The sequence below is a fragment of the Salvelinus alpinus genome, chromosome 25 (genome assembly GCF_045679555.1).
Source record: "Salvelinus alpinus chromosome 25, SLU_Salpinus.1, whole genome shotgun sequence".
NCBI classification, from domain to species: Eukaryota; Metazoa; Chordata; class Actinopteri; order Salmoniformes; family Salmonidae; genus Salvelinus; species Salvelinus alpinus.
In genome coordinates, this window is record NC_092110.1 from 26,737,134 (window position 1) to 26,762,488 (window position 25,355).

General features: G+C 41.5%; 1 protein-coding gene across 3 annotated transcripts in view; it reads right to left on the reverse strand.

The window, feature by feature from the left end:
- dlgap2a (discs, large (Drosophila) homolog-associated protein 2a) overlaps positions 1 to 25,355 on the reverse strand; it is a 232,481-nt gene that overhangs the window by 53,661 nt on the left and 153,465 nt on the right. For all 3 annotated transcript variants that reach the window (XM_071366369.1, XM_071366367.1, XM_071366368.1), the window contains 2 exons: positions 24,525 to 24,736; positions 7,532 to 7,600 (listed from right to left, as the gene is read on the reverse strand). In XM_071366369.1, coding sequence (XP_071222470.1) covers positions 7,532 to 7,600; positions 24,525 to 24,736 — 281 coding nt within the window. The remainder of the gene's footprint in view (positions 1 to 7,531; positions 7,601 to 24,524; positions 24,737 to 25,355) is intronic.

Here is a 25,355-nt window from a genome sequence, read left to right on the forward strand (position 1 = left end):
CCAGGCTCTGTCGTAGCCGGCCGCGACCGGGAGGTCCATGGGGCGACGCACAATTGGCCTGACGTCGTCCGGGTTAGGGAGGGTTTGGTCGGAAGGGATATCCTTGTCTCATTGCGCACTAGCGACTCCTGTGGCGGGCCGGGCGCAGTGCACGCTAACCAGGTCGCCAGGTGCACGGCGTTTCGTCCGACACATTGGTGCGGCTGGCTTCCGGGTTGGATGCGCGCTGTGTTAAGAAGTGTAGCGATGAGACAAGATAGTAACTACTAACAATTGTATACTATGAAATTGGGGAGAAAAGGGGGTAAAAAATTATAATATAATAATAATAAAATTAGAAAAAAGTGCTTTCCTCACCATTTTAAATAAGCATGCCCCATTCAAAAAATGTTGAACCAGGAACAGATATAGCCTTTGGTTCTCTCTAGACCTGACTGCCCTTGACCAGCACAAAAACATCCTGTGGCGTTCTGCATTATCATCGAATAGCCCCCGTGATATGCACATTTTCAGGGAAGTTAGGAACCAATATACACAGGCAGTAAGGAAAGCTAAGGCTAGCTTTTTTCAAGCAGAAATTTGCATCCTGTAGCACAAACTCAAAAAAGTTCTGGGACACTGTAAAGACCATGGAGAATAAGAGTACCTCCTCCCGGCTGCCCACTGCACTGAGGCTAGGAAACACTGTCACCACCGATAAATCCACTATAATTGAGAATTTCAAGAATCATTTTTCTACAGCTGGCCATGCTTTCCACCTGGCTACCCCTACCCCGATCAACAGCCCTCCACTCCCCACAGCAACTCGCCCAAGCATCCCCCATTTCTCTTTCACCCAAATCCAGATAGCTGATGTTCTGAAAGAGCTACAAAATCTGGACCCCTACAAATTAGCCGGGCTAGATAATCTGGACCCTCTCTTTCTAAATCTATCTACCGAAATTGTTGCAACCCCTATCACTAGCCTATTCAACCTCTCTTTCGTACAGTCTGAGATCCCCCAAAGATTGGAAAGCTGCCACGGTCATCCCCCTCTTCAAAAGGGGAGACACTCTAGACCCAAACTGCTACAGACCTATATCTATTCTACCTTGCCTTTCTAAGGTCTTCAAAGCCAAGTTAACAAACAGATCACCAACCATTTCGAATCCCACTGTACCTTCTCCGCTATGCAATCTGGCTTCCGAGCTGGTCTTGGGTGCACCTCAGCCACGCTCAAGTTCCTAAACGATATCATAACCGCCATCGATAAGAGACATTACTGTGCAGCCGTATTCATCGACCTGGCCAAGGCTTTCGACTCTGTCAATCACCACATTCTTATCGGCAGACTCAACAGCCTTGGTTTCTCAAATGATTGCCTCGCTTGGTTCACCAACTACTCCTCTGATAGAGTTCAGTGTGTCAAATCGGAGGGCCTGTTGTCTGGACCTCTGGCAGTCTCTATGGGGGTGCCATAGGGTTCAATTCTCGGGCCGACTCTCTTCTCTGTATACATCAATGATGTCGCTCTTGCTGCTGGTGATTCTCTGATCCACCTCAACGCAGACGACACCATTCTGTATCCCTCTGGCCCTTCTTTGGACTCTGTGTTAACTAACCTCCAGACGAGCTTCAATGTCATACAACTCTCCTTCCGTGGCCTCCAACTGCTCTTAAATGCAAGTAAAACTAAATGCATCCTCTTCAACCGATCGCTGTCCGCACCTGCCCGCCCGTGCCCGCCCGTCCAGCATCACTACTCTGGACGGTTCTGACTTAGAATATGTGGACAACGTCAAATACCTAGGTGTCTGGTTAGACTGTAAACTCTCCTTCTAGTCTCACATTAAGCATCTCCAATCCAAAATTAAATCTAGAATCGGCTTCCTATTAAAGCATCCTTCACTCATGCTGCCAAACTTACCCTCGTAAAACTGACCATCCTACGGATTCTCGACTTTGGCGATGTCATTTACAAAATAGCCTCCAACACTCTACTCAACAAATTGGATGCAGTCTATCACAGTGCCATCCGTTTTGTCACCAAAGCCACATATACTACCCACCACTGCGACCTGTATGCCCTTGTTGGCTGGCCCTCGCTTCATACTCATCGCCAAACCCACTGGCTCCAGGTCATCTACAAGTCTCTGCTAGGTAAAGCCCTGCCCTATCTCAGCTCACTGGTCACCATAGCAGCACCCACCCGTAGCACGCGCTCCAGCAGGTATATCTCACTGGTCACCCCCAAAGCCAATTCTTCCTTTGGCCGCCTTTCCTTCCAGTTCTCTGCTGCCAATGACTGGAACGAACTGCAAAAATCACTGAAGCTGGAGACTCATATCTCCCTCACTAGCTTTAAGCACCAGCTGTCAGAGCAGATCACTATTTTCTATTTTACTTCCACTACTTCCATTTTCTAATAATTGCGCCAACAGTTGTTGCCTTCTCACCAAGCTGCTTGCCTATTGTCCTGTAGCCCATCCCAGCCTTGTGCAGGTCTACAATTTTATCCCTGATGTCCTGACACAGCTCTCTGGTCTTGGCCATTGTGGAGAGGTTGGAGTCTGTTTGATTGAGTGTGTGGACAGGTGTCTTTTATACAGGTAACGAGTTCAAACAGGTGCAGTTAATACAGGTAAAAAAACTAACAGGTCTGTGAGAGCCGGAATTCTTACTGGTTGGTAGGTGATCAAATACTTATCACATGCAATAAAATGCAAATTAATTACTTAAAAATCATACAATGTGATTTTCTGGATTTTTGTTTTAGATTCCGTCTCTCACAGTTGAAGTGTACCTATGATAAAAATGACAGACCTCTACATGCTTTGTAAGTAGGAAAACCTGCAAAATCGGCAGTGTATCAAATACTTGTTCTCCCCACTGTATATATTCTGCACATGTATGATTCCAGTTTTTAATTGCTATATTGTATTTACTTCGCCACCATGGCCTATTTATTCCCTTATACCTCCCTTATCCTTACCTCATTTGCACATACTGTATATAGACTTTTTCTACTGTATTATTGACTGTATGTTTGTTTATTCCATGTGTAACTCTGTGTTGTTGTATGTGTCGAACTGCTTTGCTTTATCTTGGCCAGGTCGCAGTTGCAAATGAGAACTTGTTCTCAACTAGCCTACATGGTAAAATTAAATTAAATAAAGGTGAAATTACTATTATTATTTTCTTTAATTGGTGGTATATAATTTTTATTCAAATGCAACTTTGATATGGGTAAAATCCCTATTATGCTTGTCAAATTTCATAAACAAGTACTTGTAATTTTCCCCACATAGGTATACAATCTAGAATAATAAAGACATAAAATACAAAAACAAGTCTTTATTTTTCCAGAACTGGTTTGACAACAACATTATTTGGGTTAAATAATTATTGAATAATGATGGCCAACTATATGATTATCAAGAATTTATGAGAACACACAATGTTACATTCACTCCTGAGGAGTATCAATTTGTTGTTAGAGCTGTCCCTAAAGGTGCTATTCTTCTTTTAGGAGAATATAACAATACTCCAAGTGCAACTGTTGAGGATTGTGTAGCCTCAATACAATTAGAAGGAATTGACATTTTAAACTATAAATGTAATAACATGTATATAAGAAAACTATGTCAATATGTTACGTTTCCCTCTGCTAAAATGTACTGGAATGCAGCCCTAGGACAAGTGAACTGGAACAAAGTTTCGTTATCTGGTAAATATTGTATATCTAATAAGGTGAAAGAAGTATCATACAAACTCATTCATAGAATCTACCCTGTAAAGACCTTTATTATACACAGATTTAAAATAGCCATTGATAACAAATGTGTATTTTGTGGTTGTGGCCCAGAAACTCTTGACCATTTATTTTGGGACTCTTCTTATGTCAGAAGATTTTTGGAGTGAGTTAGAAGATTTTATTTTAAAAGAAACAACTATTAATGTTAATCTGAGAGACTGATGTTATTTTTTATTTTTTTATTGTGATCCAAATGATATGGACCCTGATTTAACTTCCATTGTTTGTTTGTTTATCTTTCATGGAAGATTCTTTGTCCATAAAGTGGGCAGAGAACAAACCCCTCTTCACATTATTTAAGATAGAATTTAAATACTTTTTTGAAATGATCAGTAAATTAAAAAACAAAAAGCAATACGCACCATAAAAGTATTTAACAAATAAAAAATGAATCTTGATATGTAATACCCCTGCCTGTTAGGTTTATGTACTCTTATTTGTATATATCTGTTTAAATGTTTTATTTTTAAAGACTTCTGAACAGTTAATCAAATGGCTAGCCGGACTATTTACATTGACCCTCTTTCTTATTTATTTATTTATCTTAATTTATTTACACTGACTCCCTGGCACTGGCTCTATGCAGACCCACTAGACTCTACCCACACACTCATACACACTACACTGACACTCCAACACACACACACATACACACGCACGCATACACAGACACTTCATACGCTCACAAACACAAAACACACACATGCATATTGACGCCACACACACACACACTCACACATAGACACACTTTCACACTATTCACATATGCTGCTGCTAATCTGTTTATTATATATCCTGATTGCCTAGTCTATCAAATTCCACATTTCAATCAATCAAATTTATTTATAAAGTCCTTCTTACATCAGCTGATGTCACAAAGTGCTGTACAGAAACCCAGCCTGAAACCCCAAACAGCAAGCAATGCAGGTGTAGAAGCACGGTGGCTAGGAAAAACTCCTAGTCACTTTTACCTCTACCTACATGTACATATAGTATTAACTCAATTACCTCAACTACCTCGTACCCCTGCACATTGACTCAGTACTGGTACTCCTTGTATATAGCCTCATTATTGTTTTTATTGTGTTACTATTTCCTTTTTATATCGCAAATATTTGTTTTACTTTTTAACTCTGCATTGTTGGGAATGGGCTCGTAAGTTAGCATTTCCAATGTAAAGCCTACACCTGTTGTATTCGGTGCATGTGACCAACCCAATTTGATTTGATTTGGACTATAACTGCTACCATTTTCTACCAAAACTGAAATGGAAAATGCAGAGCGATAGAGGGAGGAAGACAGGTAGAATACAACCTAATGTTAATGTCAGATAGTCAGATAAGTAAGCTGTTTTCAGCCTTTGTGTAGAAACAAAAATAGGCATTTTTCAGTATGACCAATGCTAGTGTGATTTAAACCCTGCTACTCCATCAAGAATTGTCAGAGATGGACCTCATGCATTTACACTGCATTCATAGACTATATCAGTCATTCATACACAGTATAGAAAGTTCTCCTTGGTTCAGATTACATCCAGAGATGAACCTAGGAAAGAAGGGAATTCAGATTCAGAGGCTCAGTGAAACGAACTAATATACTATCAAAAACAGAGATTAGTCAAGGTCATCTACCACTGTGATGATGTTCAATATCAGTTAAAGACAAAACCAACTCAGTATACATACAGTAAGAGGTAAGTTAGACAGAGCCTGTATTGTGTGGAACGGTGCTGTATGGCTAGAGAAATAGGAGATTGATTGGCCTGGCTGACCTCTCATTGACTAGCAGTGAGTGTTTGCTGTACGAGGTGTCTATACGGCTGACCTCTCATTGACTAGCAGTGAGTGTTTGCTGTACGAGGTGTCTATACGGCTGACCTCTCATTGACTAACAGTGAGTGTTTGCTGTATGAGGTGTCTATACGGCTGACCTCTCATTGACTAGCAGTGAGTGTTTGCTGTATGAGGTGTCTATACGGCTGACCTCTCATTGACTAACAGTGAGTGTTTGCTGTACGAGGTGTCTATACGGCTGACCTCTCATTGACTAGCAGTGAGTGTTTGCTGTATGAGGTGTCTATACGGCTGACCTCTCATTGACTAGCAGTGAGTGTTTGCTGTATGAGGTGTCTATACGGCTGACCTCTCATTGACTAACAGTGAGTGTTTGCTGTACGAGGTGTCTATACGGCTGACCTCTCATTGACTAGTAGTGAGTGTTTGCTGTACGAGGTGTCTATACGGCTGACCTCTCATTGACTAGCAGTGAGTGTTTGCTGTATGAGGTGTCTATACGGCCGACCTCTCATTGACTAGTAGTGAGTGTTTGCTGTACGAGGTGTCTATACGGCTGACCTCTCATTGACTAACAGTGAGTGTTTGCTGTATGAGGTGTCTATACGGCTGACCTCTCATTGACTAGCAGTGAGTGTTTGCTGTATGAGGTGTCTATACGGCTGACCTCTCATTGACTAGCAGTGAGTGTTTGCTGTACGAGGTGTCTATACGGCCGACCTCTCATTGACTAACAGTGAGTGTTTGCTGTACGAGGTGTCTATACGGCTGACCTCTCATTGACTAGCAGTGAGTGTTTGCTGTACGAGGTGTCTATACGGCCGACCTCTCATTGACTAGTAGTGAGTGTTTGCTGTATGAGGTGTCTATACGGCTGACCTCTCATTGACTAGCAGTGAGTGTTTGCTGTACGAGGTGTCTATACGGCCGACCTCTCATTGACTAGTAGTGAGTGTTTGCTGTATGAGGTGTCTATACGGCTGACCTCTCATTGACTAGCAGTGAGTGTTTGCTGTATGAGGTGTCTATACGGCTGACCTCTCATTGACTAGCAGTGAGTGTTTGCTGTACGAGGTGTCTATACGGCTGACCTCTCATTGACTAGCAGTGAGTGTTTGCTGTATGAGGTGTCTATACGGCTGACCTCTCATTGACTAACAGTGAGTGTTTGCTGTATGAGGTGTCTATACGGCCGACCTCTCATTGACTAACAGTGAGTGTTTGCTGTACGAGGTGTCTATACGGCTGACCTCTCATTGACTAGCAGTGAGTGTTTGCTGTATGAGGTGTCTATACGGCTGACCTCTCATTGACTAGCAGTGAGTGTTTGCTGTATGAGGTGTCTATACGGCTGACCTCTCATTGACTAGCAGTGAGTGTTTGCTGTACGAGGTGTCTATACGGCTGACCTCTCATTGACTAGTAGTGAGTGTTTGCTGTATGAGGTGTCTATACGGCCGACCTCTCATTGACTAACAGTGAGTGTTTGCTGTATGAGGTGTCTATACGGCTGACCTCTCATTGACTAACAGTGAGTGTTTGCTGTACGAGGTGTCTATACGGCTGACCTCTCATTGACTAGCAGTGAGTGTTTGCTGTACGAGGTGTCTATACGGCTGACCTCTCATTGACTAGCAGTGAGTGTTTGCTGTACGAGGTGTCTATACGGCTGACCTCTCATTGACTAGCAGTGAGTGTTTGCTGTACGAGGTGTCTATACGGCTGACCTCTCATTGACTAGCAGTGAGTGTTTGCTGTATGAGGTGTCTATACGGCCGACCTCTCATTGACTAACAGTGAGTGTTTGCTGTATGAGGTTTCATATTGAGTCAGTCAGCAATGCTCAGAGCCAGCTGGCTCTTCAGCCTGACCACTGCAACATGCAGCACCAGAGAGAGAGAGAGAGAGAGAGAGGAGGGAGGGAGAACAACGTGCTTGTATTCACCTTAAGTCTGCAGCAAAATTGGTGATGTAGTTACACACGTCACTGTTCATTTTATTCACCCGGTAAGAGCTGTGGGTAGAGAGAAGAAACTGTGTTACTAGGCCCATTGCTGGTGGGAGTCAATGGATGCGGGTGTGACTGAGATCACGGCACAACATCAACGGTTTCAGATAGATTTTTGTGGGGACATCAAACGTTTGCATGAGATGCCAAAGTGCTGCAAACATTAGGGTGATACAAATACACGTTTATGGACAGGATGACCACAGCAACTAATGGTATTAATGGTCATGTGGAAGATGCTAGAGTTGTAGACTGACAGACAGTGGTGCTTAAAGGCAGACAGTATTACCTCATGTACAGTAATTGACCGATAATGACACAGATGAGGCCTTTTAGTATTGATGAACATTAGGTATACAGACAGTTGTACAATTCAAAAACAAAATCAGTCTAAACTGCACTTAAGAAGATCATCAGCAATAATACGTAGGCCTATCGGCAACGGCTCATTTACCCATGAAGTCTTGAATAAATAAGTCATTTCTAATGGCAATTTAGTTGTGCGTAAATGAGCAAACTGAGGATTAAAATACAACTAAAAGTTGTATCCATGAACATTGAAAGCAGCTCCAGCTTTAAGCTGACAACATCAGATGAAAGTGCAGCACATTGACTGACTGAGGGACATCATGTGCATCGCTATATCCATCATCTCTACGCCGTAGAGATGTCTATTATAGTCGATAGAGCTGAGGCAAGCTGTTTCACAAAAAGACAACCCTTTATAATTTTTTACCCCAGCACATTTGCCTTTAATGTCTCCAACTGTTGCTAATGCACTTCCCATTGTTTCCCAATATGAAACTACTGTATAGCACGATGTGAATCTCTGCCTCCCTCTTTCTCTCTCTGTCTGCATTTCATGCTGGCTGTGAATTGGCCTGATGTACTCTTTGTGGTTAAACAAAGACACTGTGCCGAGACAAAGTCATTGTACTGAGTTCTACCAACACGAAGAGAGAGGGAGAAGTCAAATGTAAGAGCACAAATGAGAGAGAAAATGCTGCAGGTAGGTGAATGTGAGTGATATATTATAGAATAATACACTGAGTTTACAAAACATTAAGAACACCTTCCTAATATTGATTTTGCCCTCAGAACAGACTCAATTCGTCGGGGCATGGACTCTACAAGGTGTTGAAAGCGTTGCACAGGGATGCTGGCCCATGTTGACCCTAATGCTTCCCACAGTTGTGTCAAGTTAGCTGGCTGTAGTTTGGGTGGTGGACCATTCTTGTTACACACGGGAAACTGTTGAGTGTGAAAAACCTAGCAGCTTGGCAGTTCTTGACACAAACCAGTGTGCCCGGCACCTACTACCATACCCCGTTCAAAAGCACTTAAATCTTTTGTCTTTCCCATTCACCCTCTGAATGGCACATATACACAATCCATGTCTCAATTGTCTCGAGGCTTAAAAATCATTATTTAACCTGTCTACACTGATTTAAGTGGATTTAACAAGTGACATCCATAAGGGATCATAGCTTTCAACTGGATTCACCTGGTCAGTCTATGTCACGGAAAGAGCAGGTGTTCATAATGTTTTGTACACTCAGTGTGTAATAATAATATCATATACAGTTTATTAGGTATACCTATCTAGTACAGGGTCAGATCCCCCTTTGCCTCCAGAACAGCCTGAATTATTCTGGGCATGGAAACGTTGCTTAATTGGCATAAAGGGATGTGTGTGCCTGGAAGACATTACCCACACCTTTACACCACTGCCACCAGCCTGAACTGTTGACACCAGGCAGGATGGGGCCATGGACTCATGCTGCTTACGTCAAATCCTGACTCTGCCATCAGCATGATGCAACAGGAACCGGGGTTCGTCGGACCAGCCTATGTTTTTCCACTCCTCAATTGTCCAGTGTTGGTGATCTTGTGCCTACTGAAGCCGCTTCTTCTTGTTTTTAGCCCTTAGGAGTGGAACCTGGTGTGGTCGTCTGCTGCAATATACCCATAAATGACAAGGACCAACGAGATGCGTTCCGAGATGCCGATCTGCAAACCCCTGTTGTACTGCGCTGTTATTTGCCTGGTTGTGGCCCGCCTGTTAGGTTGCACAATTCTTGCCATTCTCCTTTGACCTCTCTCAAGATTGCCGCTGACTGGATGTTTTTTGTTTGTCACACCATTCTCGGTAAACCCTAGACACTGTTGAGCGTGAAAAGCCCAGGAGGCTGGCCGTTTCTGAGTTACTGAAACCGCTGTGCACTGCCTCCGACAATCATACCACGCTCAAAGTCGCTTAGGTCACTAGTTTTGCCCATTCTATCAATCAATTTTATTTTATATAGCCCTTCGTACATCAGCTAATATCTCGAAGTGCTGTACAGACACCCAGCCTAAAACCCCAAACAGCTAGTAATGCAGGTGTAGAAGCACGGTGGCTAGGAAAAACTCCCTAGAAAGGCCAAAACCTAGGAAGAAACCTAGAGAGGAACCAGGCTATGAGGGGTGGCCAGTCCTCTTCTGGCTGTGCCGGGTGGAGATTATAACAGAACTATGCCAAGATGTTCAAAAATGTTCATAAGTGACAAGCATGGTCAAATAATAATCATGAATAATTTTCAGTTGGCTTTTCATAGCCGATCATCAAGAGTTGAAAAACAACAGGTCTGGGACAGGTGGCGGTTCCATAACCGCAGGCAGAACAGCTGAAATTCTAACGTTCAATTGGACAGTAAGTGAATGCCTTGATGCCTGTATACCTGCTTTATATAGCTAGTCACGTCCACGTGACTATCTGTCTGTAGGAGCAAACCATTTTCGTGAATGGGGTGATGTACCTAATATGCCATTTAGCAGAGGCTTTTATTCAAAGTGACTTACAGTCATCAAATCAAATCAAATTGTATTGGTCACATACACATATTCAGCAGATGTTATTGCAGGTGTGGCAAAATGTTTGTGTTCCTAGGTCCAACAGTGCAGTAATATCTAACAATTCACAACAATACACACAAATCTAAAGTTAAAGAATGGATTTAAGAAATATATAAATGTTAGGACGAGCAATGTCAGAGTGGCATTGACTAAAATGCAGTAGAATAGAACACAGTACATACATATGAAATGAGTAAAGAAGTGTGTAAACATTATTAAAGTGACCAGTGATTCCATGTCTATGTTTATAGGGCAGGAGCCTCTAAGGTCCCGAGTTGAGTAACCGGGTGGTAGCCGTCTAGTGATGGCTATTTAACAATCACCCTGAACAGATGAGGGTAATAGTCACAGGAATTAGTACTTCTGGGAAATGAGTGTGCTCTATAATAGGAAGGTGAGCAGATATAGGGCCGACAGCATCGCATACAACCACAACTAACAGAGAAGCTCAATGGAGAATAATCACATTGTCTGAATGTTTACTGTCAGTGGGACTGAAGATAATGAGCAGTGAAGTTTAGCCTCATCCATCATCCCAGAAAACAGGGGTCAGGAGACAGTAAGGAAATCAGCAAGTCAGAGGGACCTACAAATGTGCTTAAGCCCCATTATAAAGCCATTATAATCATCAATGTTTAATGATGATAAGACTTCCCCATCATCATGAGCATACAGTAGGAGATATAAATAAATAGCAGATACACAGCAAATTAAGCATTTGTCTGCTTCTGTGGCAGAATGAAATTGTACACATACACTCTTAGAAAACAGGTGCCATCTAGAACCTAAAAGGGTTCTTTGGCTATCCCCATAGATACGGTAAAGAACTAAATCGAACTTGACCAAAACAATGTAATTGCCATGAAAACGCGTGGGTAAAAGGGCCGTGGGGGAAAGATCCCGAGTCTCCTATTGCTCCCCAGCAAAATGTGCTTACATTTAGGCTATTATTCATATTATGTGTATTTAAAGTATAATGCTTGTATGGATGTCAACCCCAACACATGTTCATGTCATCATTACCAATCAACTTCATTACAGTTAAAAACGACTTTGACTAACATCAACGATTTCTGTATGCTAGCTATGCTAACCAGCTTATACGAATGGGAGTTAGCATTTCGTAGTCGCTTCATCTTAACCTGAAAAGGGAAAACAGACAAATATATCAAAAATGGACTTAAGTAAGCACATTGTGGGCCTGTTACAATACATAAATCATGACGTATTTGACGAATATCCACTTTGTTAGATCAGATTTTTTGAATGTGCGCCAATCTGGTCAATGGAATGCTTACCTCATCTATAGGAGAACCCTCTGAATGACCCTTTTTAGTTCTAGAACCCTTTTAGTTACAGATAGAAGAAAATTGTTTTACCTGGAACCAAAAAGGGTTATCCTATGGAGACAGCTGAATAACCCTTTAGGAACCCTTTTGTTCTAAGAGTGTACCATATTGGTTAGTCAGCTTGCCTCCATTTCAGGCTTCAAGGTTGAGGACAGTTACTGTTGTGCAATGACTGTACCATTATAGACAACAAGGACTGTACCATTATAGAAAACAAAGACTTAAACTATGAGTGAAAGTACCACAAAGATCCAAGCACGAGGGCTACTTACACAAAGTCAAAGTATTGTGGGAACAGCTCAGCAAACAAAGAAGCAGTTTATGCAGCATGTGTCTAAAACAGCAACTAATCAATGGAATGGGATTCCTCTCCGACCTTGAGATGTGAGCAACAAGCGTTCATATGATACGCAATCACAATCTGAATGAATCATTTATTGCCTTATGCCACATCAGGAGTTTTATTCATTACGGCTGCTACTCAAGAGGCCAATCATAATTTGAAGGGTAAAAAAGTTCTATTAAAACCTGCCCAAAATAGCTGGGATTGATTGGCTTGGTTTTTGTAGACCTTGCCCCCACATTCTTGATGAGAAGGCAGCCATTAGAGAAAGTGTGCTTCTCTCCAATGATGGGGAGTGCTCCTCTGCTTCCCAATCAAATGCTACAGTGCTATCATACGCTGTGTACCATGCCTGATTGACTCATTAACTTAATTATCCTGCTATGCAGTAATGCTTTAAATTGCCACATGCCATTCCAGTCCCATCATCATCATTAATACATCCATTAAACCAGTTTGGAAAGTCTCTCTTATTGCGGCGAGAAATCCAATATACAAATTCCATTCATCTTAGTCTACAGTCTATTGGTCGGGACCCCAAGGGATCTTTGGGGGGTGTAAATGATTATTAATTAAGATGATTGTCAACGTCAGTCTCCTCTTGTGGCGGGGCGTTTCGGCTGAACGGGCCTAGAGACAGGCTTGGTGACGGTAATGTAGTCTTTATTGTTGAGAGTGAACAGAGAGTCACCCTGTCAGCCATGAGAGGGAGGTGACACAACGCAAAGGCTGTTCTCACTTTAACACCATTAGCTCCAGGAACCTCTGCCATCAAATTTACACCCGCTGCAACCCCGCAGGAGAGGAAATTGCTTCAAGTGGAAACAGAAATCCAACCTTGCACACACACACCACACCTCAAATCCAATCCAAATCAGTGCAAACAAGCAGTGAGCCATGATATTATGAAAGCGTTATACTCATACCAGCAGCACCACTCCTGCATGGAGCCCCATACTGCAGCAACATCTGGACAATTCTTTAAGCTAAGGTCTAAAACAATTAAGTTATATAAACTGTTTTGCGTTCATGATTACTCAAATTTAACGTGTGAGATTAATAGGGAAATGAGTAGGGCCAGGAATTTTACTGAAAACATCATCTTGCAAGGAAAAACTCTGGGCCCCAAGGTCAGACAAAACTCTGGCTGGCCCTAGAGGTGAAGCTCAAACTGCAATAGCTGCAATAGGAGCAACAGACAGGCAATACTGGAGCAGTCCTGAGGTGTCACAACACAAGAAGACAAATGACCAGACAGGGAGAATAGCATTCAGTCCATTGAGTCATAAATGTTAAAGCCACCACAGCAGGCATTCAGCCTGGGATGAACTTGGTAGCCCAACACTGAAACCCGGAGGGAGACCAACACTGTCTACAGTGAATACACGAGCAACTTCATCAACTGTATCCATACTTGTGTCATTGTCGATGGACTCTGAGGCGGGCTGTGTAGCCAGGAAACATAAAAGGATCCATAAAGGGCAATGGTGTGTGCATGCGTGCTTGTCCTATCTCACTGACGTGTATTCACACATTGATTTCACACATCAATGACCTATACACCAACAGAGGCCTTTTAAAACGTACACATTTTATTTCAACTTCTTAGACAAAATAATAATAAGAATTTGTACTATTTTACAAACCCACTCACCCATCCACATTTGGGGGACTAAACCATTTTTTGTTGTTGCAAGTTTTTTTTCTTTTTTGGGGTTATCAGTAAAATATTGTGACCTCCCACTTTTTTTGCAATCAATCCTTCTTGTGTATAATAGTGTTTGACAGTTATTTTTGAAAGAATCGAATACTCATATATTTTTTGGAAAATAAAAACCTTCCCCAGCGCAATCAAGAGATTGTATACCGTGTTGCATCTGTCCCTTAAGTCACCCCGATATAACTGTTTGTGGAAAATAACACAATTGTGTAAAACAGGGAGTAACCGCTCTTGTACTTTTGCCCAAAAGTTAGCAACTATGGAGCAATACCAGAAAATATGTAACAAATCCTCCACTTCCACACAACAAAAAGGACAAAGGGGATTCTTCTATGCCCCATATTTGTAACATCTTGTTAGTAGCCAGAAACGTGTACAATATCTTCAACTGAAACATTCAGATGGTGAGTCTAATGCAGTTTTAAAAATCCATTTATAAATCATTTCCAAGGGAAGGAAGTATCAAACTGCTCTTCCCAGTAAGAGTGGAAATTGTGTGGGATGGCAACCAATTTGTTATTTTCCAAATGAAAATGAAAATGTCTTTATTGATTTTATCTCTAGTTAACCACCTGTGAAATGTAATATGAGGTAGACAAACAAACAGTTTCTCTTTTCTTTCCCTTAACTTTTTCTTCCATTCTGTAGGAATTTCTGCCAGTAACTGATTGTAATTATGATTTATACATACTGTATGTTCCCATATATTGTGCACAGTGTTTCAAATTAAATTAAATTCCCATTACTATCAATGATATCATTTAAAAATAAGATCCCCTTTTCCCAGAAACACATTCCCAAACATTGTATTTTATTTATCAGGATATTTGAATTCAACCATATGATTTGGATCAGAATTTCTGTTATTTCTTATGAGGGATAATATTGAAAATGCAACCAAGCTGTTATTGATTATTTGAAGAATGGGGATATGTCCATTAAGAAATCCTGCAGGAACCAAGCAAGGTGCAAAAACTTGATTTATATAAAATTATTATTTTTTAAATAGAAAAGTGGGTTTGTCTTATCTACGATATTACATGAGATCCCATTCATATTTACACATAGTTCTAGAGATTGAATTAAGGCTTCAATATTCTTTAAATGTGGGGTGCCCAGTAGCCTAGTGGTTAGAGCATTGGACCTGTAACCGAAAGGTTGCAAGATCAAATCCCTGAGCTGACAAGGTAAAAATCTGTCATTCTACGCCTGAACTGAAGGCAGCTAACCCACTGTTCCTAGGCCGTCATTGAAAATAAGAATTTGTTCTTAACTGACCTAAAACTTAGACTTAAATAAAGGTTAAAAAAATTTAGCCCTCCATTGTCATACAGTGTATATCTGTTTCACCTTTTCTGGTTTACCATTCCATTAAAATCAGAAAAATGTTGGCTTCAAACTGCTTAAAGAAAACCTTATCTGGGGATGGAAGTGGCAGGAAGAGATACTGTAGATGAACTGAGAGACAATTAAGGTGTTTATTAATGTCACTCTGCCATATAAAGACAAAGATTTACCTTTCCACAGCAATAGTATTTTGTCAATCTTGGCAAGTTTCAAATCAAAGTTCTCCTTTACAAGATCCTTCATTCTTTCTCGAATGTGGATGCCAAGCATCCAAGTATTGCTCTTAATTGTATGCAACAACGCAAAATATAGTTGGACTTTCTTAAGAAAAACACTCTCAAAATGGTGCATTTCTTATAATTTGTTTTCAGATCTGATAGTTTGAAAAGTAATTCAAATCTCCAACAAGAGCATCTAGTGATGATTGTTGCAGCTGAGAGGCAAATGTTGTATCATGCTTTCAAGACCACTGACACTCAGACCTACTATATTGGAATTATTCCTGATTTTGATGGCCAGCATCTTGATAGCCAATAAGAATAAATAAGGTGAAACTGGATCCCCTTGTCTGACCCCTCTGAATAGCTCAACGTTTTTAGATAAATACCCATTATTCACTGCTTTACTCACCGGTTTCTGCTATAAGACTCTAAACCATTGAATAAACGACTTACCAAAATGTAAATACTGATGGCATCTATAAATTAAATCCCTTTTATCTTACCAAAAGCCTTCTCTAAATCTGCAATAAACACCAAACTAACAAATATTGTCACCAATGTAACGACCAGTCATGTTTTGTGCCCCACATTTTTTGCCCCAAAAATTTAAATAACATAAATATGTATATATATATTTATTTTTTTATTGGGGGAGCTTGCCTGTTTTGCATGTTATTTTGGCATTAAAACATGTCACAAATCAGTTTGCAAACAATGTCAAATATATATATATCATTGAGTTAATAAAGCCGCATACAAACAGGCAGCCCCAAAATGCAGGTGTTTCAGCCAAGCTCAGTGCTTTCTGTGGTGGTGTGGCAGGCCAGCAGAAAACAGGAACATTGCACCGTTATTGGCTCAGCATTGCACCGTGATTGGCTCAGTGTTCTGTCACTCATGGGGACACTATGTCACCTGCATTTAGTAAGGGAAGACAACCATAGACTTAGATTAGAAGTGCCCATTCAAGAAGGTTCAAGGTCAAATCACAGTAGCTTTGATTGGACTTTCAAAATCTTAGCTAGCAGTCATCATAAATCAAGTAGACGATCTACTGGCAAATCCTTTTTAATCCTTGTTATATGAAGATAAATACTGAAGGTAAATTATATATAAAACGTATTGGTGTTCATCGGCCATTGGACATAAACATGGTTGGAAATCGCTAATTCAATAACGAGTTGTTTGGACGTAATCGGTGACAGTGGCTAACCGCAAGCATTGCAACTGGGAAGTCAGACTGGGAAAATATGTTTTGAATGGTCATCCAACTCGGAATTGTAGATCTTTCTCTTCATTTGATGACAAAATTTGCCAACGAAGGACCACCACGCACAACAAGGTGAGTCCAAAAATATGCTGCTGCATAAATGATGTAATATGCCAGGGAGATATGGTCAGCCATATCAGCTATATAAAAAATATTTAAAAAAGGCAGTAATATGGCTGAATGAATTGTTTCGCTGCCAGACAAGACTCCGCTGATAGCCAGGTGTAGCGGTGGTAAGGTTTCACTCCATAGTGCTGGAAAGAAAGCTCTGCTGTTGGAACAGCTTTATGTAGGCCCTAGCAGTTTGTGGGCACCACTTGTCGCCGTTATAGTGCAATGAATGTATTGTTTAGTGTTGTGTTGTGGCTTTACTTGCATGCATCAAAACGTGTTTTGTTAGTTTGCCCCACCAAGATTTACATGCTAACATCGCCAATGGTAACGACCTTCAATACATTCCGATAGCTCACTTTGAATAATTTTGCTTCTTACTTTCTTCATTCTAAGTGCAAAACATTTTTATAGAATATGGGTGTCACAGCACAATAAAATGAGGCATCCCCAGGTGTTGGGCTTTTATATTGGCAATTTGCCTCCTGCTTAAATAGTAATGTAATCAGTCCCTCTCTTTGGCTTGTTGATAGTTCCTCCTGTTCAAATGAAACATTTAAGCAGGTGAGAAAATGCTATTTGATTTCTGTAAAAAAAGACCATGTACAACTCAATTGGTATACCGTCAAAGCCATGAGATTTACCAGTTTGGAAAGAGTTAATTGGCATTACTTGTTAATCGTCATTAATCAAACCCTCACATGATGTTTACTGATTTCCATAGTCTTCAGGAAAGGATATAATAATTAATAGATTGGATTCATAGTGCACTTTTCTACCAACTGAGGCACTCAAAGCATTTGACATTGTAAGGGGGAAACCACCTGGGTGATGCACGGCGACCATTTTTGTGCCAGAACGCTCACCACACATCAGCTGGAGAGGTAAGGAGTGATATATGCCAATTACGGATGATTAGGTGGCATGGGGCCAGGTTTGAAATGTAGCCATGACACTGGGGTTAACACCCCTACTCTTACAATAAGTGCCATTCAATTTTTTATGTCCACAGAGTCAGGACACCCGTTTAACATCCCATCAGACACCTTACGCAGGGCAATGTCCCCTTCACTGGCATCTCCTTAGACCAGAGGGAAGAGTGCCCCCCACTGGCCCTCTAACACAATTTCCAACAAAATATGGTTTCCCATCCAAGACCAACACTGCTTAGCTTCAGAAGCAAGTCAGCAATGATATGCTGAGTGGTAATGCTTCAGTCAAGTTTGGATAACGAGGTTAGCTGAACCTCAAAACAAAAAAATATATTGATATATTGGACTTGCTTCTGTAATAGTTGGTGGGGTGATAATAAATTATGCCCTTCCGAGGAAAAAAGTTTTGTGACAGTTTTGTGATGTTGATTCCTTTGGTTCAACCTAAGAAAAAACACTGTACCCTTTTCAAGCTGCCCTTGATCTGTTAATAATACCATTAACCCTTTCCGCATGAAGCCTCTCAAGCTCAAAATAAAATAAATTTTCTTGGTCCCATACACATGTTTAGCAGATGTTATTGCGGGTGTAGCGAAATGCTTGTGTTCCTAGCTCCAACAGTAAAGTAGTATCTATCAATTCACAACAATACACAAATCTAAAAGTAAAAGAAAGGAATTAGAAATACATAAATATAAATATTACGATGAGCAATGTCAGAGTGGCATTGACTAAATACAATAGAATACAGTAATTAAATCAAATTTTCTTGGTCCCATACACATGTTTAGCAGATGTTATTGCGGGTGTAGCGAAATGCTTGTGCTTCTAGTTCCAACAGTGCAGTACTATCTAACAAGTAATCTAAAATTCACAACAACTACAGTGGGGAGAACAAGTATTTGATACACTGCCGATTTTGCAGGTTTTCCTACTTACAAAGCATGTAGAGGTCTGTAATTTTTATCATAGGTACACTTCAACTGTGAGAGACGGAATCTAAAACAAAAATCCCGAAAATCACATTGTATGATTTTTAAGTAATTAATTAGCATTTTATTGCAAGACATAAGTATTTGATACATCAGAAAAGCAGAACTTAATATTTGGTACTGAATCCTTTGTTTGCAATTACAGAGATCATACGTTTCCTGTAGTTCTTGACCAGGTTTGCACACACTGCAGCAGGGATTTTGGCCCACTCCTCCATACAGACCTTCTCCAGATCCTTCAGGTTTCGGGGCTGTCGCTGGGCAATACGGACTTTCAGCTCCCTCCAAAGATTTTCTATTGGGTTCAGGTCTGGAGACTGGCTAGGCCACTCCAGGACCTTGAGATACTTCTTACGGAGCCACTCCTTAGTTGCCCTGGCTGTGTGTTTCGGGTCGTTGTCATGCTGGAAGACCCAGCCACGACCCATCTTCAATGCTCTTACTGAGGGAAGGAGGTTGTTGGCTAAGATCTCGCAATACATGGCCCCATCCATCCTCCCCTCAATACGGTGCAGTCGTCCTGTCCCCTTTGCAGAAAAGCATCCCCAAAGAATGATGTTTCCACCTCCATGCTTCACGGTTGGGATGGTGTTCTTGGGGTTGTACTCATCCTTCTTCTTCCTCCAAACACGGCGAGTGGAGTTTAGACCAAAAAGCTCTATTTTTGAATCATCAGACCACATGACCTTCTCCCATTCCTCCTCTGGATCATCCAGATGGTCATTGGCAAACTTCAGACGGGCCTGGACATGCGCCTGCTTGAGCAGGGGGACCTTGTGTGCGCTGCAGGATTTTAATCCATGACGGCGTAGTGTGTTCCTAATGGTTTTCTTTGAGACTGTGGTCCCAGCTCTCTTCAGGTCATTGACCAGGTCCTGCCGTGTAGTTCTGGGCTGATCCCTCACCTTCCTCATGATCATTGATGCCCCACGAGGTGATATCTTGCATGGAGCCCCAGACCGAGGGTGATTGACCGTCATCTTGAACTTCTTCCATTTTCTAATAATTGCGCCAACAGTTGTTGCCTTCTCACCAAGCTGCTTGCCTATTGTCCTGTAGCCCATCCCAGCCTTGTGCAGGTCTACAATTTTATCCCTGATGTCCTTACACAGCTCTCTGGTCTTGGCCATTGTGGAGAGGTTGGAGTCTGTTTGATTGAGCGTGTGGACAGGTGTCTTTTATACAGGTAACGAGTTCAAACAGGTGCAGTTAATACAGGTAATGAGTGGAGAACAGGAGGGCTTCTTAAAGAAAAACTAACAGGTCTGTGAGAGCCGGAATTCTTAATGGTTGGTAGGTGATCAAATACTTATGTCATGCAATAAAATGCAAATTAATTACTTAAAAATCATACAATGTGATTTTCTGGATTTTTGTTTTAGATTCCGTCTCTCACAGTTGAAGTGTACCTATGATAAAAATTACAGACCTCTACATGCTTTGTAAGTAGGAAAACCTGCAAAATCGGCAGTGTATCAAATACTTGTTCTCCCCACTGTACCTTATACACACAAATGTTAAGGGATGGATTAAGAATATGTACATATAAATATATGGATGAGCGATGGCCGTGCGGCATAGGCAGGATGCAATAGATGGTATGAAATACAGTATATACATATGAGATGAGTAATGTAAGATATGTAAACATTATTAAAGTGCCATTATTTAAAGTGACTAGTGATACCTTTATTAAATCCATTTATTAAAATGGCCACTGATTTGAGTCTGTATGTTGGCAGCAGCCTCTATGTTAGTGATGGCTGTTTAAGAGTCTGATGGCCTTCAGATAGAAGCTGTTTTTCAGTCTCTCGGTCCCAGCTTTGATGCACCTGTACTGACCTCGCCTTCTGGATGATAGCGGGGTGAACAGGCAGTGGCTCGGGTGGTTGTTGTCCTTGATTAACTTTTTGTCCTTCCTGTGACATCGGGTGCTATAGGTGTCCTAGAGGGCAGGTAGTTTGCCCCCGGTGATGCGTTGTGCAGACCGCAGTACCATATGGAGAGCCTTGCGGTTGAGGGCGGTGCAGTTGCCATACCAGGCGGTGACACAGCTCGACAGGATGCTCTCGATTGTGCATCTGTAAAAGTTTGAGTGTTTTCAGTGACAAGCCAAATTTCTTCAGCCTCCTAAAGTTGAGGAGGCGCTGTTGTGCCTTCTTCACCACGCTGGCTGTGTGGATGGACCATTTCAGTTTGCCCGTGATGTGTACGCCGAGGAACTTAAAACTTTCCACCTTCTCCACTTCTGTCCGGTCGATTTGGATAGGGGGGTGCTCCCTCTGCTGTTTCCTGAAGTCCACGATCATCTCCTTTGTTTTGTTCACGTTGAGTGTGAGGTTATTTTCCTGACACCACACTCCGAGGGCCCTCACCTCCTCCCTGTAGGCCGTCTCGTCGTTGTTGGTAATCAAGCCTACCACTGTAGTGTCATCTGCAAACTTGATGATTGAGTTGGAGGCGTGCATGGCTACCCAGTCATGGGTGAACAGGGAGTACAGGAGGGGACTGAGCACGCACCCTTGTGGGGCCCCAGTGTTGAGGATCGGCGAAGTGGAGATGTTGTTTCCTACCTTCACCACCTGGGGGTGGCCCGTCAGAAAGTCAGTGTATACGTACATATGAGATGGGAAAAGAAGCATGTAAACATAATGTTGTCTACTCTTGATCAGAAGAAGCATTTCAATTGGAGGGTCTACTACTGTATCAGTTTGCTTATTCAAGTCATTCAACTCTTTAGTTAATACATTTTCCCTCCTAAGATATCTTTCCCCCATGATGACCCCTTGATTGAATTGCCTCTGAATACACATTTGAAAGTGTCCCAGACAACCTGAGGATCAGCTGATCCCACATTCTGTTTTTAAAACTAAAAATGTTTTATTTATTATTTTAGCAGTGATTGATTGAGTTTCCAAATAACCCGGTCCTCTAGGATATTCTACTGTAGTTAGAGACAAATAAATAAGGGCCTGGTCAGAAAATAAATGGTCAGCAATGGTAGACTGTGATACGTTTGAGACCAGAGCGAAGGAGATAAGGAAGTAGTCGATGCGACTAGCTTGCCTATTTCCACGCCACGTGTATCTAGTCTGATCAGGGTTTCACCAAACATCTCCCAGGTCTAGAGAGGACATTAACTCAGAGATTGCAGAAAGTGCTTTTGGATTAGAATAATGCAAACAAACCCCCGATCTATCTAGATTTGTATTCTGCACAGTATTAAAATCACCAACAAGTATGAATAATAATCCATTGCAAAAAACACATTGGAGATGAAATATAATGAACTCCCCAGAGTGCTTGGTAACAGAGAGCCAACCACAGACTGACTGTGAGAAACACACTTGCATTTTATGTGTCATCATTGGCGGGGGTCAGGCTGACAGGATATTAAGGTATTGTGTACGCGACACTTGCTGTGGTGTCAGTATTTTCCAAGAAAAAGCCTTGCTGTGCCGTAATAGTAATTGACCAACCTGTGTTGAATGGTAATGAGTAGAGCTGCTGTAGCATGTCGGGGTTGGCGAGGAGAGAAACACACAACAACCATACATGACTGACATAGCAGGGGGCTGGATCAGGACCAACATAGAGCTGATAGTGCAGTACAGCAGGGACACCACGAGCAACGTAGAAATGAACAGAGATAGATAGGATCTCCATTACAAGAATTACAACAGTCACATTTGTATCAAACTGTACATGGAACTGTATGGCATCCAATAGGTTTCACACCTTATAAACAAACACCACCAAGGTGGCCCCGGGTCCACAAGGGGGCAACAGGGGGCTTAGCCCCCTCACTTGAAACTTGTGCCCCATCAGTTCTAGTTTTATGTCTCTATATAAAAATAGCAAAACGCCAATCTGTCCCTTCATAAGCACTCAATCAATGGTCTCTGAGATTCGGTATTTGAACTTTATGTTTATTATGGTATAGCGTGATATAAGCAGAATTCAATATAATTCTAATGCAAGAACCCCCCAAAATTGTGCCCCCCACTGATTTCAGCTGCTCCCTTATCCTGGGTCTGCACCAAGGTCATTTGTAAGTGAGAAAGAAATTGACATCATGTACCACAGCAATTTTTCTGTTAAATTAAAGGCTGTCAATCAAATGACTAATAATTATTTTCGGTATGCCAAAATAGCAGCAATAAAACATTCCCCATTCCAAAATGAAGACTGTACTAGCACAGACTAGCCTGTTTTGAGAGTGCCAAGAATAGAGTTAATCTAATAGAGAGAGACCTGTACATTTAAAAGAGCCTAGCTCAGGCCAGTCATTGTGTTGTACTGGCTGATACAGCAGAATACAATAGGCAGAACAAAACATGAGTTTCTGAAAGTGCTGATCCGGGAGGAGGGTTTTACAATGGAAAATTAATAAAAATGGACTCTCCTGTTATTACTGTCTCCATATTCAGCCATGAACAAAGAGAGACGAGTGGCTTTGGAGGAGGAGTGAAAGTGACTGTGCTTGCTCTTGCAGACAGTGGCGCAACTACTTTAACAATCAAATCAGGGAACGATGGAATCGCCAAATACAATTTCATGTTTTTATGTCTGACGTAATGTTTAAATTCAAAACACAATAAAGATTAAACATAGTGGTGGATCAGAGAATAGAGATTTTCTCATACCTGCCCCTGAAATAATGAAGAACACCTTTTAATTAGAGACAAAATTCTAAAACCATTTAGACTGAAAGTCAATGGGAGATGTATTTTACACTGAGACCCACCTTGTAACTACCACATGATCTCATAAAAGGACCACATTTGTATTCCAACATAACTGCTACTGCTCTGTCACATACACTGACAAAGATATGAATGATATATGAGAGTGCCCCAGGGGTGAAGATGGTGAGGAAGTGAGGTAACAAGGAAATGGGTGAAACAATGGGCAAACAAAGCAGCCATTGACAAGGAAAATTAACACACCATACAAGGACCCGGAACAGTGGAAGTAAACAGAGGAAATAACTAGTGTGTCCCTTTAAACACTCTGTGGAATGAATTCAAGGCTCTAAACCTATTCCGAAACCACATTTGCTAATGATGAGACATTTCTAGGGAAATAACATCAGTGTAACATTTCTGTTTTAACATTTCTTCACTGACATTAATGTAAAGAAAGGTAGATGACTACAATATGCAGTTGTATAATCCAATAACAGCATTGCCTTCCAACAGAGTATGTAAAAAGGCAAACAACAGCATTCTTGCCCAACTTATTGAATCATCTATCTAGGATATGTCTTTGCTTGTGCTATTGTTTCTGTGTTAGAATTCTGCTGGCATCATCCTATCATTGGACAAGTATTGTAATCTAATTTCATGTTAATCTGCTGTATTTGTCATGCCATATTGCTAGGCATTAATGTTGTTGTTTCTGTGACTGTGTCTGCATCATGTCCCATCTAATCCTTTAAAAGCCCATTTCCTCTGCCACAAAGCAACACAACACTACACTAACGCAACACTAACACAAAACTACACTAACACAACACCGCAATAACATAATTCTCCTCTTTTAGTGTTCCACTCCAGAATTCATTCACTTTATTCCACAGCGCACACACTTAACAATGTTTCATAAACAATCACACGAAAACCTTTTTCTATAGAAATCAAATCAAATGTATTCATTAATTTGTACAAGGTCCAGAAGTTGCCCTTATTAACCACAGATCTAGGATCACATCTTTGGCATTGCATGCTGGGATACTTTACATGGCCTACCTCTGGGAGTCTAAGAGCGGTCTTTGCATGACAGACTTGACCAGGGAGTGTGGCCGGACCGTCTTCACGGGGGAGGTCTTGGGACTGGAGTCAGACTCTCCACTCTCCTCATCACCCATGGCTTTGACGTAACTGCTGCTCCTCATCCTCCGACAGGGGATCTCATCACCCTTACCTCCCCCTGGGTAACCACTCCACTCATCCTGAGGTACCTGGGGGAGGGAGATAGAGAGGGGGTTAGAGAGAAGGTTTCAAGTGGGGTCTCTATAGGGTGGGAAGTGGCACTAAAACCATGTACGAGTAGTAGTAAGATCGCAGAATATTTTGTAATGTTATTATAGTATGAGTACTAGAAATACACAGGTTTACCTCAATGTTTCTTCGGTCCCACTTGTGGTACCATGTATTTACGTACATCATAATTACTGTAAGTAGGTAGAGTTTATCTTTGAACTGTTACTATTGTTGCATAGACCTGAAAACGGTTAGCCAATATCTGTGTGGTATGTCAGTATAGATGTTGTTCCCTCAAGGTTGCCTGTGTACTCACAGAGGCTCTTGGCTCAGCCGTGGTTGTAAAACAGACTACACAGTCTGTTTTACAACCACGGCTGAGCCAAGAGCCTCGATCATGTTTATTGGTAAAATGAAGGTTGTGAGAGTGAGATTATAGAGGATCAAACAGAATAGGAGATTCATCCACAGCAACCGCCTTCCAACCACATCTCAGGCAAAGATAGTTAATGTACATTCCATGTAATATTCTGTTGTCATTCTCTCTCTACAGCTAGTAAGACATAGATAGCTGCATGGCATCATCCCCATTGGAAA